At 36.7% G+C, this 16,893-nt stretch overlaps 1 protein-coding gene across 6 annotated transcripts in view; it reads right to left on the bottom strand.

The window, feature by feature from the left end:
• Positions 1–16,893, bottom strand: part of LOC100716924 (cadherin-11-like) — a 155,357-nt gene that overhangs the window by 25,690 nt on the left and 112,774 nt on the right. For all 6 annotated transcript variants that reach the window (XM_063247438.1, XM_003472045.5, XM_063247440.1 and 3 more), the window contains 4 exons: positions 14,247–14,366; positions 12,281–12,448; positions 8,582–8,769; positions 2,620–2,873 (listed from right to left, as the gene is read on the bottom strand). In XM_063247438.1, coding sequence (XP_063103508.1) covers positions 2,620–2,873; positions 8,582–8,769; positions 12,281–12,448; positions 14,247–14,366 — 730 coding nt within the window. The remainder of the gene's footprint in view (positions 1–2,619; positions 2,874–8,581; positions 8,770–12,280; positions 12,449–14,246; positions 14,367–16,893) is intronic.

Below are 16,893 nucleotides of genomic sequence, written 5' to 3'. Positions count from 1 at the left end.
GAAAGAAAACATTTGCAAGTCATATGTCTGATAAAGCTTTAGCACATACAGCATTGAAAAAGATGAGTAGAAATTTTCCCTAGAAAGACATATCAATGGCCAATAAAAGCACCTGGAAAAATGCTCAATATCTGTTGTCAATAGAGAACGTACAAGTCAAAGTCACAAGGGAATACAATTTTGTACCCACAAGGACAGTTAAAGTAAAAAAAAAAAAATCACAAGCAATAGGTGTTGATGAGGACGTGGGGAAATTAGAAGCCTCACGGATTGCTGATATGAGTGTAAAATGGTGCAATTATTGTGAAAAGCTTTTTAGTGAGTCCTCAGATAGTTAAACACAGAGTTACTGTATGAACCAGCAATCTATTTCTCAGAGGTGAAATTCAAAAAGAAAAAAAAGTACTTTTTATATAAAAAGCATATATATATATACATATTTATATATAACATATATACAAATATTATACATAAATCTTCATAGCAACATCAGCTCTAATATCCAAAAGTGGAAAAAAACAATATTCATACAACTGAGCATGGATTAATAAAACACCATTTATCCCCACAATGGAATATGATTTAGTAGTAAAAAACAATGAATTACACATACATTGTATAACACAATTAAACTCAATGGATAATAAATGGAAAAATGCAACTATGTAAGACCACACATCATATTATTCCAATTATATGAAATGTCCAAAAATAGAAGAATGTACAGAATAAACTAGAGGTTACTGAGACTATTTGTTTCTGTTTTGAAGTGATGAAAATGCTCAGGAAGTAAGCAACTATGACGTTGAGCCACCTTGTAAAATGCACTAAAAGCCAAAGAATCATGCACCTTACAAGAGAACACATTGTGCTTTATGATATGCAAATTTTCAGGGAAGGAACAGAAAGACAAAGAATAGGGAAGAGAGAAGGAAAGAAAGAAGAAGAAAAGAAAGAAAGAGAAGGAAGGGAGGAAAGTAAGTAGGATGTGGGTAGATTTGGTGCGCAGCCTGCAGATTTCTCACTCCTTAATTAGAAAGACACATCCCGGTTCTCTGACTGTGTGTGCCTTTGAGGACAACACACAGTGTAAGATCTCACTATGATGTAATGTGGAAAGCGATGGGAGATGACAACGAATGGGAAGGATGTGTGATCCGTTTATAGGAAGTCCTTGATGAATTTGCAGAAGATGGGGTTCCAAAATGAGGGGAGACAAAATGAGCACAGTATAGCAAGTTGAAAATTCAGAGTGAAACTATAAGGAAGAGCACGCATATGGCAGGACTAGAAGAAAGGAGAATGCTCCTGAGAATGGTACTGAATGGCTGTGAAGATCCCCTCACTAAATAAAACAATCTAGATTATTTTGGATGTGACAGGTAACAAGGAACAATTCTATCATCCATTGGGGATTGTTTTCAGTGGAGGTACTAGGTGCCATTTACACGTATATTTTATAATGGCCGCTCTGGTTACAGGGCTGATAATAAAAAACTAGCTGAAATACAGGATGCAGGAAAGGCATAACGGGGTACAGGAAGGGAAACAGAAAAGAAAGGAATTAGGAAGCAGCCACAGAGGGAAAACTGTGGTAGAATCTGATCTGGGGAAGAGATTTCTGACAACTGTACATTTGCACCTTATAACTTTTTTCAGACACTTTCCCATTATTGCCTCATCTCCTTCAGTAGTTCTTAGCTGAGGTCAGGGATGAGAGTGTACAAGTAGGATTCTGCATCACTCTTCTTTTTTTCACATTTTTTTCTAATTTTATTAGTACATTTCAGATATACGTAGCGATAACATTCATCATAGGGAATTTGTACCTGTACAAGGTATAACCTGCTTCCTCATTTCTTCCAGTTCCCCTCCCCTGTCTTCAACCTCTCATCTATTTCTTATTTGCAAAAGCATTGTTTCCATTTTCTTCTTTTTTTATCCTTTCCTTCCTTTCCCCCTTTCTTTCTCCTTTGTTCCCCTTCTCATTTTAATACTTTCTTTCCATTTCCAAATATCTATTATGCTCTTCTAAGCAGCAACAATAGATTCATAATAATGCAAACATTCAAAATGTGTTTACCTTCTCCTATCATTTCCAAGTACTCATCAGCAGGAAGATCTTCCCTCCCTATCCTGAAGCCCTCAGATTGTGACATGCAGGGAAAGTGACTTCATTTTGCAGAACCACAATCTCTTCATTTAAAAAATAATTCATGCAATCATAAAGTTGAAGGGTAAATTAGATCATGTCTAACTTAGCTAGTAAAGTAACTGGAGCACAGGAAGTCATTCAATTATTTATACTTACACTAATTATTTCATAATGATTATTTATACTTGAGTGAAGTCCTTAAGGCAGACAGGCTCAGCTAATAGTTACATCACCTAGGATTACCTTGGGAAATCAGCTCCAGAGAAAAATTACCTTTCTGCAGAGACTTATTCAAGCTACATAAGTAGCAGAGGTAAGTGGACCTCATGTCCTGCTGAAATTTCATTGAACCTGATAAACTTGGATGTTTTCTGAAAGAGAATGATGTGGTCCCAGGGGACTTTCCCCAAACCTCTCACCTCCAAAATTTTCCTTCGAACCTCTCACAGTTAATTGGCCTGTACCTTATCGGGCTGTTGGCTGCATCAGGATCTTTGGCATGCACTCTCCCAACCACAGTGCCAGGCGCTGCATTTTCTTGGACTTCGTGGATATAACTTGGAGCCAAGAACATGGGGGGCTCGTCAACATCTTCCACATCAATCTTGACTGTGACGGTGTCCTTGAAAGGTCCATTGCTGATGAACTTTGGGTCGAAGTGCACATTGGCAGCCTCTACTTTCAAATTATATGCTCTTTTGGTTTCAAAATCCACAGACTGCAAGAATGGAGAGAAGATTGACAACCAATTCCTTGAAAGATAATGGAAGAGAAAGACTCGATTGTTTTATAGGACAAAGTAAATACTTCCTCAAAGCGAGAAAATCAGTATTCAATATCCAACTACCTGAGCCAGTTGGTCAGAAAATCAGATGAATCAATTCCTGAAATGTGGAATATGCTTAATAGGTAATTCAAGGACCAGGACTGATACAGAGCCTGTACATCCTGTGAAAGGGATCCTCTTCTATACAGTTACACAAAGGTTTCCCTAGTCAGTTTCTAAAAGCCATCGGAAAGGGGAAACAAAACAGTATCAAAAATTTTAGCTGATTTTTTAAAGTATTAAGACCTTGTTAAAGAAATTGCCCACTCAGAGAACAAAAGTGTGTCTTGTTGATGACTGCCTTCCCCTCCCACATCAACACGCAACTCATATACCTCAGTCACAGGGATAGCCTCACTTTGAAGTTTCTGAGTACACTGCATTTTACAAAGTCTAAAATGTTTACCTGTTGTACCCATAAAATCATTTTGGGCAATTTAAGGGTAATTTTGATAAAAAGGACTGTTAAATAATACTCACTTACTTATTGGCATAATTAGTGTATTTCCAGTTCTCTAAATTCACAGCATCTTGGGATAGCACTGCTTTTTAATATATAGGTTATGCTCCTCAGTAACTGTTTTGGGAAACTAAAACACTACACTTTAGCTAAAATGGAATGGCAGATTTGTTTTGATTGAATTCATGGATAGGTTATCTTCCATTACAGGTAAGTGATAAAACAGTGAAAATAATCCTTTATTTTATTTTCTCTTATTTTATTTTGTACGGGGAATCAAACATAGGATCTTGTGTTTGAGAGGCAGGCACTGTGCTGCGGAGCTATATCCCAGGTCCAAACCTTTGTTTTAGAAACAGTAAAAAAAAAAAAAAAAAAAAAAAAAGTATCTGAAGTAAAACAAGAATTATCGGTAGAGATTTTTATGGAGATATAGAATAAAACAGAGAAACAGTATTTAAATGGCTGAGGTATAGGAACACTGAGGGTAAACACACCTTAATTTTGAGTTAGAGAAAGTACAATCAATCCGTCAGCAAAAGGTAAAAGTAAAATAATTAGCAAAGTAATGAACCCTAAAGTCTAAGAAAAAGTTTCTAATTATCACTCTGGATGATTCTGGATTGCCAAGTGTTTGGAAAAACTTTTGTCTTAAGGCAGCATGTGCTTGACACACTGTTTTCCTCTGCCTGACAAACACTTCTTTGGAATGGACATAAGGTGGAGGGGCTTAGTCCTGCGTTAATTCTGCACAAATCCAAGTCAAGGAGGACTCTAGTTTCACAAGAGGTAAACGTATTCAATCAGACTGCCATGTCCATCTGCCCCAGTCAGGGAACACTCCCCTTTGTCAGAGTTAAATCTACCTCCAGCCTGTTCATCATCCTTTGGGAGACCCAGGAGCCCCTTTGTCACTGGCTACATTAAGGGTAGTGGAAAGAGATATTTGTAGGCTAATGGTATAACATTGCTGCACTCTCTGTAATTACTGGTTAAAAAAAAAAAAAGGGCATAAGATAGTTCCAAGTCTCGGTAATTTTTCATCAGGAATGATGAAGTTTTTCAGTGTTTTGATGCCCCTATAACAAATCTTTTTGCAATTGATGTTAAAATATGCCTAAAAGTCCAGACTTACATTTTATTCTGGAAAGCTCTATGAGTGCTGAGTATAATAAAGTCATGCTGCTCTCTTACAGACAGATTTCATTTAGATCATCCCAAGCTAGGGTCTTCAGTGTGTTTTCCCAATCTGGTGAGATTCTTCTCCGTCTTCTGGCAGTTCACTCAAGTCTCACGACCTTGAGCAGTCTGCTCAGTAAGCCCAGGCTGATTGGTATGGCCTCTGATCTAGCCTCTGCATCCCTCATTTCCCTTCCATGGTAGATTAGAAGCATGCCAACGAGCTCTATTGAGTTGATCTTTGCAGATTTTTCCTCTCTAATGCCCCAGAATTACTGCATCAGTACAAAAGTCTATGCATCAATCATTTTGACTGAGTAAAGAGCAGGACTGATGGATGGATAACATTTTAGCATTTATTTACAATTTATTCTCATCCTCCTTCCAAAAACTATCTGAGGTAGCTTCCCATGTGAACATTTATATCCATGTTATGAGTAGTTGAAATAAAGCTAAATGAGGCAACATATTGCATAAGCAATCAAAATCTTAATACCCCCTCGTTCATTAATCTCCACCTCTGAAAATTCTCCCTGAGGGATTAATTCAACAGAAAACCAAAACAAACAATATTCACAAATGCACAATATTTGTTAGATATAGTAGAGGGTTATATCTAATCTGGGGAAATATGCACATGAAACATCAAACCCAACTGTGAGATTTTATTAAGGAAATAATGGTCCATGCATAGGATAGGACATTATTGAGTCATTAAAAATGATTATGTATGTTATATAACAGCATGTAAAATGTTTGAAATGTGTCATTGTTAACAAATCAGATCACCCTATGATTGCCACCGTGCTAAATGTTATGTATCCACATCTATATACATGTGAACAATGAATATAAAGAAAAAATTAGGCATAAAAATAGTTTTATTAACATAGAGAATATTTAAAGTGCCTCATAATGCTGCTCTAACATTGCTTCACAAGTTTATTAGGCTGAAAATAAACAGTTCAGAAACTATGCTGGAATTTCTCTGTAATAAATGAGATTCCTACTTGGTCAAGGGTGTTACAATGAACAGATTGGATTTTCCTCCCTTTGTCTACCAAAACACCTTAAAGCTTATCTGTATTTAATACTATTCTTCAGCTAACCACATTGAGACTGACTAAATCCCTGAGGGAAGGTTATCCTTCTTCACTATTAAATCCAGATATACAGCCCAAATTCTATTAACATGTATTGTCTTTTAAGTGACTAAAAAAAAAAAAAAAAGATGAATCTATCCACTGGTTAATTCTTCTCTTCTCTTTTACTACCATTCCATTACCTCTTCTGCCTTCTTGGGCTCTTTGTAATATATCTCTTGAATTCAGCACCACTTTCTCAACTGGCCCTACTCTGTAAAGATTAAATGTATTGCAATCTTCTAAACATGACTTTTTTCACGGGTTCTAGTTCTTCATGAGTTCATTTTTTTCCCTGCCTTTTCTCTCTTTGTCTATGGGGGAAAGTGTTGCTCAACTACCAATACTGAACTCAAGGACTCCTCTTACAAATCATTCTTGACCCATATCACAGTTTTTGTAGTTGTTTTTCTGCTGAGGAGTGCTTGATCCATTCACTCCAAGGATATTCGGCAATGTCTAGGGTTGTGTTTTGTGACAAAACTGTTGAGGTTAGGTTGAGTGAGTGCCTATGGACCTCCCAAGAGGAAGAGCCTGAATACAGTCAACCATCCTGCAATGCACACAACAAGCCCTACAACAAAAAATCACCCAGCTCAAAATATCAACATTATCAAGTCTGGAGGGTGGCGTTGAAACTCTATTGAATTCTCATTTTCCTATGAGCTATTCTATAAAACTGTGACATCCTTATGACCAGAACTCTTTCCACTTTGGATCTCCAAATTTTACTGTACCAAGGTCTCACCTGACAAATAATAACTCAATAGTTCTTCGTGGGAAAAATAGATAAATTAATAAATGAGAGAAAGTATCATGTTAAATAATGTTCTTGAAATACAAAATATTGTATGATCTCTCCAGATCCTTTTATATTATTAACTTGTATGTAATGACTTCCACAAGGACTCATATTTGTACTTTGTAAAATCTACCTTTAATTCTTTGCCCTTCCAGTGGACAATTAGAACTTTATGCTATCAGTGTAAATAAATGTTCTTTTGCAAATGAAATGACATCTTACATTTGAACCTGAATGTGTGTGCTATTTAGAAGACTGTTCCACTGCTTATAATAAATATACTCATTTGGGGGAAAGTACACAAGTTAATCACATGCAGGTAACTCATTTGCCATGTGTGAGTTCCATGAAGGTGATTTAAATCTCTCAGGACTTTAAAGTCACAGTGTGCAATATAGTGGCCCAAATACACTGAAAATACGTGAAACCTTAACATAATCAACTACCTAATTACTCCAGCGACAAATGAGAGGCAGGAATTGCTGCTGTTGATATTAATATGCCAGTGCCAAGCTAAGGGGATAGTAATGTGAAATAACACAGGAACTTGACAGCTTGAGGGTGCATAAAATCCCCACAACTACTTTTCCAGAGGAAAAATCAAAGGAAATCAGTACGTCAGCCCCATGTGGCAGAAAATCTGGCCTACTCTGTCATATCATGTATGATATAGTGGTAAGTATCCAAAGTCACTCCAAATTCTAAACATTTCATTTTCTTTGTTCTTCATGACAGTCCTAAAGACAGTCGCCTTCTCTTTGCTGTGTTGTCTAAATATTCTTTCCAAACCTAACAGCTTTAAATGTTTTAAAGTCAGTTGAGTGGAGCACATCCCTTCTTGCCTCTCTCCTGAAAGTTTCCCCCAAGGCTCAATCTTCCCCCTTCTACTCTCGTCTATTCTTCAACTACTGGTCTTTTTATTGATTTTTCAAATCACTTTTTCATCAGTATTACTGCCCAATCTTTCCCATAACCTCAAGAAACTTAGTATTCATGTTACAAAACTAAGTATAAAACAAAAATGCTTGATTAAAACCAGTATAATCTTGTCATCCAGTTCAGATTTAATGCTCCATACACTTTGAGGATGGAGAAGTGTTGATTCCTAAGAAGTAAATACAAGAGATACGCTTTAGAATATATTGTAACTGATTCTTCAATTGAAAGTGAAATCATAACTTACTTCTCTTTATTAGCTCTTTCTGGCTCAGTTATTTCCAAAACATATTAAGAAGGAAGATGTTACAAGATATGCTAGGTGTGAATTTCATGTCTGTCACTGTGGTTAGGTCAAATATTTAATACTTCTGGGCCCCAGTCTCAAAATTAAGTTGAAAATATCACTGTTCATTAGACAATGCTATTTATTTTAGATGAGAATTTGTATGTTAAACATAAATGAAATGTTTATAAGAGACTCAGGCTGTAATACTGAATAGATGCTACATTTATTTTTACAAAGAAACAAAACCAGGAAGAAACAATGTGCTTTTCTTTGTAGTAAATTCGTCTTTCTAACGAGGATCTAGCTGACTACAAGGACAGGCTAATTATTCTGGCTTCTCTCTTTGCAATTTAGAAAGCTAAGCAAGAAAGGGATTTATTTAAATTTCACAGAGGATCCACCAGTGAAGTGAACCTGGGGTGTTTGAAATGAGAGAAGTTCTGAGCACCTTATATCAAAAGTTTTTATGGGTGCAGCTAAAGGAACTTAGAGCTGCTTCTCTAAAGTCTATGTTTCTCTAACCGCTTTTGCTTCTATAGAAGTGTGCCAAAACATAGGAGGACAAAGCAGCCATCTCAGGCAGAAAGAATCAGCCCTCTTGCTCAGGTTCCTCTGCAGTAACAGAAGGAAATATAGTTCTGTTGTCTCTATAGAGCTCCATGATCATTCATACAGTGAGGTCAGGCCCCACCCACCCAATTCTCTATCTGTCTCCTTTGACTCTGTTGCCTGTAGTGTTGCCTTGGCAGAGAACCCCACACATAAGCGAACCCATTCTTCACCCTAACTCACCTTTTTCAGCTTCACCACACCCTCCTGTGTTTCATAGTCTGTTGTGATTTCAAACAATTCCATACCATCTCCATCAACAATATTGTACATGACTAATCCATTTTCTCCAATGTCTGGGTCTTTAGCTTTCATTCTTCCTACTTCCTCACCAGGGACAGCAGCTTCTGACACAGACATCTGGTACACGCCTAGAAGAAGAAGAAGAAGAAGAAGAAGAAGAAGAAGAAGAAGAAGAAGAAGAAGAAGAAGAAAGAAGAAGACATTTCCTTTTATTTTCCTTTTTATTTGGCAGCTCTCAGACATCAAATTGCATTGAATCCCAATAAATTTCTCAAAGGGTTTGAAATTGAACTTTCTATCAATTGAAAACATGAAAGAACAAAATGGATTGAAGGAATGTCTAGATGGCCTGCTTGCCAAAAGAATGCACTTTATAAAGGGTGATGAAACAATAGATGAAATGTTGGGGTCACCTGCCAGAAGTGAGGAAAGCAAACAATGTTCAGTTACACTTCTTGAAAGAATGGCGGAGATCACATATATTGTCACATTGTCCAATAGTTGATTCTTCTTTTCATGTCTGCAGAATGGCCCATGAAATTAATGTGAGGAATTTACAGCATAGCCTAATGTCCAGGAGAAACAAAACAGAGCAAAACTAAACTAAACTAAACTAAAACAAGATACTTTGTTTAAAAGCCTCAGTGGCCTTGTTTTTTTTTTTTTTTTTTAACCTTTTTTTTTTTTTTTTTTTTTTTTTGAGACAGGATTTCACTATGAGCTCACTTTGTAGCCCTGGTTGGTCTTGAACTTACAAGGATCCTCCTGCCTCAGTCTCCTGAGTGCTAGGATTACAGGCATGTGCCACCATGCCCAACTGCCACGTCTATATTTTAATCAAATGCAAACTTTATCTTTGAAAATATTTCCTCTTATATACATAGTTCTCCTCTGTCTTCACATCCTGTACCACTATTCCAAGCAGGACATTCTCTGGAAAGATTTCTTAAAGTGTGATTCCTCCACATTTATACGAATTTAGTATTTCTTGGAAACGTGTGTGCCGGATACTCTCATGTACCTACAAACTCAGTAGTAGGAAAAACAGTTATCATTTTGTCTTGAATGAGTGGTACTAAAAAAATAAAATAAAACACAGATACATTCATATTGTTATCACTGCTAGGCAACTGAGACAGGAAACTAATGAAAAAGACCTAAGGGGTAGAGGGAAATGAACACGCGTGTGGTTGTGTGTATGATTGTGAATGAGTATGAGGGTGTAAATGGAAACAGACGAGTTGTATTTGTGGGTGTGGAAGTGAGTGAGCGATTATATGTGTGGAGTAGGTAGCACATGAGTGAGTGCACAACTGAATGCATTATGTATATATTTGTGTCAGATTATTTCTGTATGTGAATGAATGTAAGCCAATGTGAATGCTGTGCTAACTACGTGAGGCAAAGAGAGATTCATTTTGAGCAAGGTAGACATGGAACATTTGCTGGAATAAATAGTATCTTAAGGACACTAAAGAAATTGAGCAGAAAAAAACCTGGGGAGGCAAATGTCTAAGAAATAAACATTACAGGTCCAGGGAGAGCTAATGGCAATAATCTAAATTTGGGGACATCTTCGATATGTACAAATGTCACAATAGGACAATTGTTGCAAATGAGTCTGCTGTTAATAGAGAAGAATGCCCAGGTAGGCTGGGGCTCAGCTGGAGGAAAAAGAGAGATCATTCTAGGAAACGGAGGAGACTTGAAGTTTTGTTTAAGTTTAGGAAGCCACTGGATGGTTTCCAGTGGGGCTGTGAGATTTGACACCAACCTATTTGCATCTTCACATATTCTGTGTGAGGGAAAAAATATAAGCCAAGTCAGCGGACTTGCTATCTACCTCTTTGTGCTTTGGCTTCCTTTGACACAGATCTTATCAGTTACAGTATTCTATTTATATGTTCAGTTTGGATTTATATTCAATTTAACCTCATATGCCTTTCATCTTGGTGTGGTGGGAGGATAATTACAAATGTACAGGAAAGAATTTAAAAACCTACTATAAGATGATTTTCTCCAAATCACATTCAAGTTTATACAGTGAGCCTCGTACAACTGGGGACAGTAATAATATAGCTTAACTATATGACTCTCAATGAGTGAAAGCACTAATAATAACTCAGTAATCCTGCTTGATGTATTCATCCCAGCTCACCTAACAATTGTACAGTGCATACAATAGAAATCGCAGCTTTTAGAACATTGCATGACCCTTAATCTTTCTTGGAATCTTGAACCTGGTACCTGGAGAGGAAAGCATCTATCATGGGACACTAAAAGAGCGGAGAGGCCCCTCCTTGACTTCTCCCTTATTTTTTCCCTTTTGTAGATCGTCCTCTTTGAATTTCTCGGAATAATTGTAACACCTTCCTGAGACCATTTTTCATGACTTCCCCTGTTCTCTCATTTGCGATACACTCACGGTCTCCAGTGAAAGAGAGCTTTTCACAATGGAAGTCCTCCAGGACTAATGGCACCATATCTTTGTATTCAGCTCTACATACATGAATAGATTCGTGTTCAGATTCTGGCTTGGCCATGTTCCTTTGGCCACATTCCTTTAGCCAAGTTCTTCTGGACTTTATAGAAGCCTGGTTTATCTTTAAAATGTACATGTAGACTTTTATAAAGATTTACAGAGTTAGTGATTGGACATTAAATGATGACACAGGTATCTGTATTTTAAATTACTTATTCCATTTAATATCATTTAAAAAAAATCCTTAGCAATTGTATAAATTTTGTAGACCCCAAGTAACAATGGCTAACATTTGTTGAAAATTTATCTTAGGTGTTATTACAAGGCTTTACACTAACTTTTTTTACACCTAGCAATAATTCTATTAATTAAGCAGGGTGGAGGATTTCATTTTTCAAAACCAAATAAATCGTTATGGGTCATACCACATGCTTTTCTTTCAAGATAATTTTGAGGGACTTTGCTTAAATTCTGGCATTCTTACACCAACACTGAAAAGGAAGTTATATGACTGGGGAGGTTGGTTCTGGAAAAACAAAACTATTTCTACCTAGTGCTCTCGCGGTTCTCACTGTCAGACACAGGCGTGGAGAGACCCACAAGCAGAGGAACCAGTTGCGCATACAAACTAGCTGACCATGTAAGTAAAAATTCCTGGAAGTCAATTGTCCATCCCTAGCAGAGATATCCCCTGCTGATGCTGTGAGAAAGCAAGAAAAACTATCACCTCCAAACTTTGCACTCAAGGCAAAAACAAATGATTATTATTTTAAAACACTCTTGAACAGTTTGCTACACAGCAAAAAAAAAAAAAAAAAAAAAAAACTGATTGAAGTACTGTTATAACCAGGTTATTAACAAAAACAGAGAAAAGTTGAGACTAGATCACACTACTAGTACCCAGTAAATAAAATACCTCGCAAAATCGATTTTCTGTTTCCAAGATCAAAACTTTTAATGTCTTCCATTTTGCTCACTGTCTTTACACCATGTCAGTTGTATTATTACCATTTTTCTTTTTTTGCAAAAATGATATAATTATCTCTTAGTTTTGTAGGTTGTCTTTTGGAAAGCTGAATAAGGCAGGAAAGGGCAAGAGATGATGGGGTGCTGGCTGTGGCAGGGCAGAGTGGTGAAATCTAAGCCCACCTACTTACTCTGAGGAAACTTTGGTGGGTTGTCATTGACATCAGTCAGGGTGATCATCACTTTGGTTGTTCCTGAGAGTCCACCCATGTGTCCGCCCATATCCTTGGCCTGGATCACTACATGGTATTCCTCCTTGGCTTCTCTGTCCATGTTGGGGAGGGCTGTTCTGATGATACCTGGACGGAGAGCAAGAAACATGACAATCATTTATAACAGAGTACAACAGCTACATGTGTGGGACACATTGTAGGTAAAGATTAATAAAGCACCTCAGGTCCTCAAATAAAATTTTAGTACAGTAAATTTTACCATAAGCAACCATTCCTGAAGCGTCCTTGTTTCATTCAAGCAAGTCATAAAATTACTTACAGAGCATTACTATTGTTTTATTTCTCTTTACATGCAGGAAATAACCTCAGGCATTAGTATCCTGCAGAATGAAATATTTGAATGTCCACTATGTGGATATCTGTAAGTAAAACTATATTTTCGACTACTAGTAAAATCTTTTGTAAATCTATTTCCACATGCAATTTTTGCAAACATTTTTATACTCTGCATTACATTTAAATTAAGAGGCACATATTTCATGCAATACATTAAAATGCTAGTATTACTTTTTGGAAGATTGAACCAAATGGGTTAGAATTATGCACAATGCTTATGCAAATATTTACTGTCTAAAATCACCTGCCACTGACAACAGTGGTAAATTAATAATTGAATTCTTTGTGATCCCTGATTACAGAAACATGATTTTAATGAATACTCTGGTCACCTAAATCTCCAGCAGATTTACGGATGCTTTTCTTCACTGTAATTAAGGTATCACTTGAACTAGAAATTTAAAAACAACACTGAGGAAGATTTAGCATCCCATGATGTTGATGTGTTTCCGTGAAGAACCCTGCGACTCAGTGGCCCTTATTTCCCTTATTTGTTAAGTAATTTGGTAGATTCAAATTGGTAGTTATTAGCCAAGAATTCTTAAGATAAAAGGTGGAGGGTATTTTTTTTTTTTAAATCTCAACTGTCTAGATGAAGTTCATGCTTTTCTAGATTAAACTGTAAAAGTTAAAGAAATGTCTTTGATACAATCATAGCAAGTAACTCCGTAAGTTACACTCCGAAACATTTCAGCTACAAATAAATGAATATGCAAGTAAATTGAAATTATATTAAGTAAAAGGACAAAATATTCAATTGATAGGTTAAGTGTATGCATAAGTACACACATATGCTATAAATTTTAATCATAATAAGTGAAGAATATTTGTCCTGATCTTTCAAAAAGATGAGACATATGGTGAAGAGGAAAAGGTCCCTGAGAAATATTGAAGATGAGCAGTTTCATAGAATTTTAGTCTTTATTCTAGAGAGTTAAATTCGGTATAAATTATGTGAAATATTTTGGGCTTTGGTTTTGGTTGTACACTTATATACTTCTTGGGTTTACTCTTTGTTTTCCATAAGAAATGCACAGAACCTCCTCTCTGTGTGATGTTGTCCACTGAGAAGCTATGAGTACAAGAAGAGAGACTGGGAAAGTGCCACCTTAAATCAATGTGAATATCAGCATACACCTCTGCCACCCCCAGTCTTGAAGAGTGATCTTTGGAGCATAATTTGACAGCTGCTTGCCTTTATACCAGGCTCCAATTCCTATGGTCTCTTAACTTGGATCCACAGATCAAGACTTTTTTGAATTTAATAATATTAAATTTAAAGATTCTTTGTTATTGCTACATTGTGAAATATGGGCAGAAGCAATAATAAACATGTTTCGCTGCATGCTAGCTATACACCAGGACATGTATCCAGTGCTGAATCTACACATTAATCTACTTAGGTGGCTTTTGTTGGTCCTTTTTTATTTATTTGGGGAAACTGAGATTTAGGTAGGTTCACTGAGCAAGCATGGACTCTAATCTGCAGTCTGTCCTAAGTCACAGTGGTGGCAGCATTCCACAGTACCTGTCTGCGCCTCCACTGAGAAGTAAGGCTGTCCTTCAAGGATGCTGTACACTAACTTGGCGCTGTTCCCATAGGTGGGGTCATCTGCATCAGAAGCTGTCACCTGAATCACCGATGTTCCTTAGAAGGAGAATAAATTGATTAGTACCATATCTTCGATTTTCAGAATAATTATTATTTATAAAGCTTCATTATAAATTAAATCCAGAAAATAATCCCAACATATTCTTATTTTCCTTGAATCTTCCTTTCTTTTATTCCCTTTCCTTCATTTTACTTGTTAATTCTCACTCACGGTGTAAAACTAAACTTTCTATATTTGCAGTACACCCTGCTATGCCTAGTAGTTTGAATGATGATGTGATTGTTATTGCCAAATAGTCTGAGACCCATGCCATTGAAATGCTGAGTTTATCACACAATTAAATAAAAATCTTCCCAAAGAGTATAATAAATGATAATTAATGATGAATTGCTTTTCAAGAAAAGACAGAGTGCAATCCCCCATCAGTAGCAGAACAATAAATATATCATTTTATTGTTGCTTTGCATGCCATAAAATTGTTCCTAATACATTTTAATTAATTTATGGGTTTAAATATTGTGCAGAATGTCGTTTCCTACTGGCATGAAAATTGCATTTTCCTACCTCTAATAGGTCTGGTATCCATGAAACAGGAATTACCAGTTGATACCTGGTGAGAACTAAGGCAAACCTCTGTGAACCAAAATTTCAGGAAACCTAGTAATTGGAGGAATATGCAATTCTGGTTTTTTTTTTTTTGTTTGTTTCTTTAAAAATCCCTTCTGTTCCTTGCTGGTTACAACTGACAAGTATCCAGAACATGGAACCTGGAACATTGGTTTTCAGAGTGAAAAAAGAGTTAGAAGTAAAGATTGGGCAATTACACGGTTTCTCTGTTCAAGGCATTAATTGGGATGCACTCCATGTATGGAGCCCAGCATTATGTTTTTACTATTATGAATTTAGTAGCATGTTTGCCAGTATTTTCTACCAGTTGGTATTTCACATCCATTTATGTGGGGGAAATTTGGTGTGAGATGTACAACATTAGACAATCTCTTTCCCAAAGATGTTTATTTCCAAAGTTAGCAATTTAAACCAAACATGCAAGCAATGAATTCAAGTTTTTCTGTGAAATTTTCTACAGAGAGGCAAGGTTCCATGTGGGAGGCAAGGTGGTCCACTTACACAGCTTCTAACTACCCTTTACAGGGTTGTCAGAACATTTGTGGGGGGTACACAAGCAAATCTCTTTTCAAATTAGTGTTCTGTAATTCACGGTTTCATACAAATGACACTTTTTGAACTCTTCCCACAAGCCAAGCAATATGCTAGGCAACAGAGATTTATAAAGGAGAATACCACTGTGGTACAATAGGGACATTACTAGTCTTATGCTTAATTTACTCCTAAATCTCTAGATGCGTTACAAATCTTTGTGTTTTGCATGTGTTTTTTAGCGATCCTCATAGTGTATGCTAGCCTGTTTTTCTAGATGACAAAATGAAAATGTAGAAAGTTACACGAAGAGGTCCATGTCTACATGACTGGTTAAAGGTAAAGCAATGAGTCAGTGCTGATACTGTCAACACTACAGACTGTACTGTACTTTCCTGGTCCATAATAGAGAGCCTGAGTACTGTTCGTCAGCATCAAAGAACCCCCAGAGTGAGAACAGTGATGGTTCCCAACAGGGTGTCCTTTATGATGACTGGTTTCCCAAACTGACCCTCCACCCCAGTGTTCAGTTCCTGGCACTACTGGCCTCATTTATTCAGATTTATTTGATACCTGTTGTCGCTCATGAGAATCTACGTGTGCATATGCATAAAGTAAAGGACAGGTAGGAAAAGGAAAAAGGAAGCAACTTGGAAACAACTCAGCCTGACTTTCACAGAATGTGAGAACTCTAAGAAGACACCACGTTCTGACACAGGGAAAGTACACGCAGAAGAGAAGGCCATAGCTAGCTTTCCTGAGCAGCCTTCTCATAGGCAGTGTTTACTTGTCTCATTTGTAGAATGGGTTACTTTTTCTCTGGTGAGTCTTAAATTAATTTGAGCTCATCTGATCAGATTCATTCCCTGATCACTGTGTGAAAGGCAAATGTCTTTCAATGAGGCACACTCCTCAAAAGACCACCGTGCGTTCTAGAAACTCCAATGAAAGATTTTGCCTGGATAAAGGGATGAGTTAAGGAAAGCCTTCACAAACTAATATTTGCACAATGTAGTGTGTCTTCCAGTACACACTACATACCTAATTCTCAATTAATAGGTGAGGGCATAGTGGTGTACATATGTGTGCATTCTAGATCACTTAGAAGCAAAGATTACCCGGGAAAAATTAGAAAATTTGTTTCTGTCTTGAGATGCCATCTGTAAAATATGGCCTATTAGACTTAATCACAGCAAAAATTAAAATTGTGTGTGTGTGTAACCAATTGGCACAATGTCTATCTGTGAGAAATATTACTGTTGCTCTTATTTATCAAGCACCAATATGTGCTACAAGTAGATGCATGTTACTGCTAGTACTACAAAGCCAGGAATTATTATTCTCATTTTATGGAAAAAGAAACAAAGGCTAAGAAAATAGATTTCACTGGTTCCAAGTTATACA

This window comes from Cavia porcellus, unplaced genomic scaffold (assembly GCF_034190915.1).
Source record: "Cavia porcellus strain 051 isolate PalLab524CR breed Dunkin Hartley unplaced genomic scaffold, mCavPor4.1 scaffold_4, whole genome shotgun sequence".
Lineage (NCBI taxonomy): Eukaryota > Metazoa > Chordata > Mammalia > Rodentia > Caviidae > Cavia > Cavia porcellus.
Note: the sequence above shows the minus strand (reverse complement) of the source record. Positions and strands in the feature narration are given on the sequence as shown.